This window comes from Priapulus caudatus, unplaced genomic scaffold (genome assembly GCF_000485595.1).
Source record: "Priapulus caudatus unplaced genomic scaffold, Priapulus_caudatus-5.0.1 Scaffold177, whole genome shotgun sequence".
Classification (NCBI taxonomy): Eukaryota; Metazoa; Priapulida; class Priapulimorpha; order Priapulimorphida; family Priapulidae; genus Priapulus; species Priapulus caudatus.
Genome location: NW_014577238.1, coordinates 280829 through 288787, shown reverse-complemented (window position 1 = coordinate 288787; position 7959 = coordinate 280829). Strand labels below are relative to the sequence as shown.

The 7959-nt window shown below is 44.0% G+C and overlaps 1 protein-coding gene across 1 annotated transcript in view; it reads right to left on the bottom strand.

Moving 5' to 3' along the window:
• The window catches only part of LOC106806740, an 8956-nt gene extending 1280 nt beyond the window's left edge, over window positions 1-7676 (bottom strand). Inside the window, exons 1-2 of the mRNA XM_014808785.1 lie at window positions 7342-7676; window positions 218-367 (exon numbers count right to left, since the gene is read on the bottom strand). Coding sequence (XP_014664271.1) covers window positions 218-367; window positions 7342-7492 — 301 coding nt within the window. The 5' untranslated portion in view covers window positions 7493-7676. The remainder of the gene's footprint in view (window positions 1-217; window positions 368-7341) is intronic.
• Window positions 7677-7959: the final 283 nt, after the last annotated feature.

The following is a 7959-nucleotide window of genomic DNA, read 5'->3' as shown; positions in this document are numbered from 1 at the left end:
ACACACACACACACACAGACACACGACACACACACACACACACACACACACACACACACACACACACACACACACACACACACACACACACACACACACACACACACACACACACACACACACACACACACACACACACACACACACACACACACACACACACACACAAGCACACACAAGCACGCACGCACGCACGCACGTATATAAGACAACTAACCTCCCGCGCCCCGCCTCGCGGCATCGATGCGGTTATGTGTGTATCGTCTGTCGGGACTCCCTGCCGGAACTACCGTCGTCATGTTTACCGCCCCCTGCCGGCCGTGCTCGTCCGTGTCGCCCTCTATCGGATGTGTAGGAAGTATGGCTTCTGTAAGATGACATGCAGGAAGTATGTCTATGTAGGATGTCAATGAAATGAGTCTATAAATGATCATCTGCGCGGGATTTACTTGGACATGAAATTTGAAATTAGGGTGGTATTGATGTTTATTACTGGGGTAAGATAACATGATTGATACTCACGGCGGGCTATAGGACTAGCCGCTACTTCACTTCAAACCCCGTTAGATTCATAACGTCAATAATAGTAAACATTTAAGACCCCCAGAAGACAACACAGTGGAAATCAGCGCACACATCAATATATATATATATATATATATATAATATTATTTACAGTAAATCAGTCTTTCGTGGCCATTATTAATGGGAAAAATGTCATCCACAGGGCTGTTTCATCTTCCAGTAGTATGGCTGCAGGCAGTTAGTCAATACGTAGTCTCCGTTGCAACGATTTATCTGTTTATTTTTTCTTGTTCTTACATGCCATAGCCAACGGCAATACTACGCATATTTCTTGATATATATCTATACACTGGACAATCATCATGGCGTCGGTCTTGTCTGAGTTACGAACCAGACGTCAGAATTGATTAATCACATTTCAACGCCACAGGGAATCACAACAACAATGACACCCAGGCCGTACATGTAATAGTGGGGATAGGAGCGAATAGGAGGAGTATAGAGGGAAGAACGAGGTTCTTTCTATGTCACCTGTTCACAACCATACTCCCAACAAGCCTGCGCTTACGAACGCGCGCACACACACACGCACGCACACACACACACACGCGCGCGCGCACACGCACACGCACACACGCACACGCACGCACGCACGCACGCACGCACGCACACACACACACACACACACACACACACACACACACACATACACGCGCACGCACGCAACGCACACACATACACGCACACGCACGCCCGTACGCACGCACATACACATGCGCACATAATATAGCTATACAAAGAACTAGGGGAAACTAAGCGGTATAGTAAATGTGCACGTGTTTGGCTAGAGGATAAAAAAAAATAGCAATTTGTTTGACGATGGCGTGCCTACGCACGCCCCTCGTAACCTAAAACTTTCACTACACAGACTTTCCCGTGTTTAATAGACACGTTCGTGTCCGTGAAACACGGCGCGCTGATACTACACGGCATTACGAGAGAAGCAACTCACTAAATGATCTATCTAGAAAATTTACCTTCAGCGCACAATTATTCAGTAATTCATCAAACTGTGTGTGATGGAAATCTCTATTAAGAAATATTTTAAATGTTACGTTATATATGCCTTTCTGGGGTCATCAACTTTATCATATGCGAAAATCTAAACTTATCTTGCGAATATATACAAACTCAAGTATTTAATGCTCGTGAGATTTACGATATTCATGTCCTTTACACGCATACAGTCAAAAGTTTAGTACATACGCAATTTCAAAATATGCGTACCTTGATGTAATTTGTCCAGTTAATAAAATGCGAACAAATGCTGCTTTGTCAAACATCACAAGCGGTCCTACACATAAGATATTTGCACAATCTTTATTGAAGTCATAGAAACTGAGAGATGAATATTTAGCGTAAAAGAGTTAGTTTATGGTCCACTGATCCGTCTTGTTTGTGGTTGCTGGACAGCGTCGCGCAATTGACAATATAATTACTATTTGCACGAAGATGGCAATGTATTTACCATAGGTAGCCTGTCCCATATATCGCCAAAAACAGAAATCGTGAAACGGATTTTTGGCGCGCGAGTGGCTAAAGTTTATCACTCCATGAGAATATTGCGAAATCGACTTCTATATACTTCTATATAGATCATGTCATAGATTAGGTTGTACTGAAACACGCGCAAGTGATTGCGAATTGTTCGCAACATATAATTTTCTCTCGTTCCGGTTCCGCGACACATTGAACAAGCGCTCTGATTTGCCGATCGTAATGCATTATTAAATCTTATTCTATTCTTATTCTTATTGTTATTATTATTATGTAATGCTAGAATACACCACTAAGGCGGCACTGGGTAAAGATACTACGTTACTGGTTACAGTGCAGCTGTAATCCTCACCACGCGTTATGTCGCAAAACCAATCACAATTGAAAGTTCTAAATTAAATGCTGCATTGTATCCTTAATCAGGTTTAAAGGGCACCCATTATGACCTCCATACACCTACTGTTGATCGCTTCACAGATGCAAATGCGGCATAAAACTGCAGCTGTTTGCTGTAGTAGCACTGTCTAAGTACATATCTGCTTCAATGCTTCTGCTTATTGTACGCTTATCTTTTTAAATTTCACCAGTCCGCCGCAGTGTGCAATACATATAGGTGGTAAGTGTCCTGTAGCGCACTAAGGAAAAAGTCTGGGGGGTACAGACATTACATATCATATATTTAAAAATGATTTAATGGCTTTGTATTTCGCATACGCGTCAATTAAAAGACACTATACGTATAGTTGTGATATATTAAGTTTAAATCATCCCGTTCTACTTAGTATCTTACGTTATATAATATTATTTATACATGTGTGCAGCAAAAGCACAAGCAGCCAGACCCGCACGATGTATCACGACAGCGTCCACACTTGTAGGCCTACCCACAGTAAACACGCGGCGGCGCACACACACGACGACGGCAGCAGCACCGCACAGGCACCACGCACGGCCCGCTGACACACAGCACACACACACACACAACACACACACACACACACACATACACACACACACGCCATACACACACACACACACACACACACACACACACACACAACACACCACACACACACACACACCACACACACACACACACACACACACACACACACACACACACACATATATATATATATATATGGTATGCATGTGTGTGCGCGTTCTGTCGCAGTCACCAGCGCAAGTGAGCCGTGAATGCTTTACATGACAGAAGATGAGATTGATGCGAATAAGGTCAGCATCGGCTGCGCATGCGCACAAATACGTCGCTGCGATGACGTAAAACTTTTATCATTGCTATACGCATCAGGTTGACGCATCGCGGGCAAGTGACGGCACGAGCGATAATCGTAGCAGTAAGAAACATCATGTGAACGCGTCCGAAATCTGAAAATGACCACTGTCAAAAACGAAATGCTTCTTTGTCGCCAAGGGCTATAGTTGCCCTACTAACGACGTGGGCGCGCGCGCGCGCGGTGTGTGTGTGTGTGTGTGTGGTGTGTGTGTGTGTGTGTGTGTGTGTGTGTGTGTGTGTGTGTGTGTGTGTGTGTGTGTGTGTGTGTGTGTGTGTGTGTGTGTGTGTGTGTGCAGAATCAGGCGTCGCCTGCAGAGTAGTATAGTACCCAGGACTTTAAATGGAAATCAAGCGTCCCTGCAGATTACATACAAACGTGCGCACGGTTCTGCATGCAAAGACTGGTCGCTCCTGCGAGTATATCAACGTATTCTGGGAGGAGTATATACCCGAACACATGTATTCAATAAAAACATATATTCTCCTCCAACTCAGACGAACTACCGTGATTAGATATGACACATTACTATTGCTATTATTCCACCAGACAACTTAATTCTATAGCGGTCCAAGGCCCATGGGCCCGTTGTCAGAGACATCGTAAATTAATGCTAATGTTAATGCTAAGCCTAATGTTAAACCTAATTTTTGTTTGTGAAGACGGGCTCCAGAATTGCATGGCCAGATAGAATTTCTAACATAACAGGCTTGAGTTAATGATTGTACCCAGGCTATCCTTGACTCCATTGCATCGCTCCAGCTCACTACACACAATTATTCATCATGTGCATGCTACCTCATTTGCATTTTACCGATTGAATATGTTAATTTGGGTGGTTGATACGAGATGGCGAAAAACCAAGTGATCGACGTCCACCAAGTCTACGTAGTTATATCTTCTAAGTAGCGCAAGAGTGCATGGAGCACCCTCCGATCTACCAACCCCCCTCCCACCCACAGGCACGCACACACGCACAGGCACGCACATCACCCACACGCTCACCGCGCTCCCCCACACGCTCACACACACCACAAGCACGCTCACACCCACACGCTCACACACACCCACAAGCACGCACTCACCCACACGCACGCACACACCAACACGCTCGCACCCACTCACCCACACGTTCACGTACACACACCCACAAGCACGCACCCACCCACACGCACGCACACACCCACACGCTTGCACACACCCACCCACGCACACCGCAACACCAATATCCACACACACACATCACCTACCAACCCACAACCGACGCTCGCCACGCCGAGACAGACGCGGCACGCACGCCACACACAAACCAATGCACTCCACCCACGCACACCACGCATCACAGCCACACGCAACGCGCACACACCCACAGGCATTATCAGCGAATTCACACACATACCACACACGTACGTATTCGATCATTTTAGCATAAAAAAGACCTATATTCTACACACCATATTACTTCAATACATGCACGCCCATAACAACGATGTGTGAATGTGGTCACGGAGGTCATAGTATACGGTGAATTACCACCCGGTGGCTGACCGTCTTCGTACCAAAATCTTCTCTCGTGTTTTCATGATGCTCTACGTGTTCTGCTTACCGCATCTACGTTCTCGCAAATATCATCGATGTATGCGGAAGAGGAGGAGGGGTCAGAAACCATCGAGAGTTAGTATCAGGGGTTAATAATGACACATTTTTGGAAACCATGTCGTGTACAAATACGATTTTGTCACAACGAAGGAAGCTACGCGGTTTTCTTATGCTGCCGGAAGATAGAGTGGATAAGGACCACTGTGCAGAAAAAGCTAAAGTTTGTGTAAAATTTTATTTTTATTCAGACGTACACCGGGGAACTGCGGCCTTACTTCAAAGTAGAATATATGTATGTAGAATGAAAAATCGTCATGCATGGATGTGTATAAAGATGATGTGAAGCCGGTGTGTGTGTGTGTGTGTGTGTGTGTGTGTGTGTGTGTGTGTGCGTGCGTGCGTGCGTGCGTGCGTGTATGTAAGGTCCTCCGAGTAAGCTGACTGATCGACACAGCTGGACAAAGCAAGCTGCTACCAGGTAGTACTGAGTAAGCAAGCTACGAGCTCTCTTAAAAGACGTCCTATAATCGCCTTCGACATTATAATCCCTACTCCGTCCATGCGCGTTCAAGGATACACCTTATCGCAAAATTTCGTGGAAGTTAAGCTATATGTAGTAGACATTGAATAGCATCGCACATAGGCTGGGCAAAACTGAGAAGAAAAGAAAACACCTCGTTTTCCCGTTGGTGAATAGATACCCGCCACTGCCAAATATAGAACAGACGGATAGTCAACTGATAAAAAGATCGCAAAGTCGCGAAAAATATTATATGAGACAAAAGTGCTGGTTCAACTATAATCCTGTCAGGAGAATTTCGTGTAAAACTTGATGTAGCAATGATAAACACGACATACGTGTAGGAAATACCATGCTTCACAGGATAACACTCCCACTAGAAAACTATGTGCTGTATTGTTCCGAGCCTGATCGAGTAAAATAACAACACTAATAACATTCGGAACAACAAGTGAACGCGTATACGTACGTCAGTCACTCACCACAGCTCAGCTGTAAAAATGCTAATAGTTCCGTCAGTATAAGTAAACGCTTACGGCTAGGTACACATCGCTGCAAGGCGCTCAGACATAATCATTGTGAAACGGAAAATAACGTTTTTTCCTTGTTGCAAGAGTGCAAACAAATTGATTCCAAGTCCATTGCACTCGATTGCGTGTGAAGAGAATTACCTACGCGTAATTGATCCGAAAATTTGAATGTAACTTTACGGTCTAACGCGATGTCAGGGTTTTTATAAGCACTTCCTATCTCAATTCTATATGTTTACCATGTCTCTTCAAAGCACACACTATTTTGTCTGATTTGCTCAAATATATTCACAGAGAAACGGGATGTATGCATGCAATGCGATTAGAAAATTTCTGCTTAAAACGTTATATCATTTTAAGAATAAATTCTATGTTTAATACGATTTGGAGCTGTAAGGTGTTTAAACCCTACTTAAATCTACGCTCATACGGATTTTGAATAATTAATTAGCAATCAACCAAATCATCCGCAGCTATTAAAATTACACGAACACGAAAAACGAACACGTTAACACGAAAAATGTGAAGAGATATGACGTAGAAACAGAGACTTAATATTTTAAAATAACAACGTATAGAATTGTAGTAGGCAACTGGACTCAATATATGTGTTGGCATAATGAATTAGCACGTATATGGGATTCATATGTGAATGCTAATACCATACATATAAGGGCTGAGCGCACGCGCATCTATATCTCACATTAGGGAATACTGTGTAATACTGTGTAATACAGAGTAATACTGTGTGAACTTCAACGCATGAACGTTTGGAGCGGATATCATTACTCTACTATAGTCACGCTGTCGCACTAAACTAATTTGATTAACATAAATGTTTGCCATGTAAATAAATCCTATAGCATTCGTAAATTTATCGTACCAATTAAATTATCTGTAAATTACAAACAGTGATTAGCCTATCTAGTTACGTTACTGATGGCACGCAACGTCGATTATCATAGGCAATCAATAGTCAATAATCAATAGCACTCACTCCCCTCACGTGACAGTACACTATAGTGACAGGGTCAATCTTACTATAGAACACCCGCACATACGCCATCACCAACGCACGTTATCAGCACAAACCGAACTTCAACTCATAAACCTTAATCTCAATCTTAAACATCTAATCATAATATTTTATGTGCGGCGGTAGCAAATTAGTATTGCTCGTCTGGCCAACTACTACTGACTAATACGACCGTTTAACACTCGCCTACCTCTGCCAGTTTCCTCAGGATAGAAAATTTGACTAACCCTAACCCTAACCTTAACTCCAACCCTAACGCTAACCCTAACAATCGCCTACCTCTGTCAGTTTCCTCGTGCTCGGATTGCTGATATGTGCACCGGATGTGTAGCAGCAGCAGCACCAGTACCAGGTTACAGAGCGTCATCTCCGCGCGCCGTGCCAGAGCACGGAGTCCCTGCGCCTGCCGGCGACAGCTTAATGAAGTCATTGTCTCTCTAAACACCTCTGTCTCTAATATCCTAACGGAGCATGCATCATGTTCACGATCACAGCCATTGCGTTACTTTAGCGCACATCGCCATATTTCGACGGGTGTATGCGCGACTCGGACAGCCTGGAAGATGCAGCCACACAAACAGTTACAGTTGGTTTTAGTGGGCATGAAGGTCGCAGCCGAGACCATGTTGCCATGAAGGGGCACTGACTCGGAACATCATATATACCCTGAAGTGGCTAGGGCTAGCCATTGAAAACATGTTTGTGTTCGTCGTGTACCGGTGTAACAGGGAAGAGTCGAACTGGTTTTAGCGAGAGGAAATCTCTCGAGATAACTACAAGGGCATACAATTTTTGTTCGTTTAGGCGGGAGCGTAATGAGAGGTTGACGACACTCAACCTGAAGTTGTTCATCGAATATCGTCACGCTGTCCAATTGCAAGCAAAAAATAAAAGTAA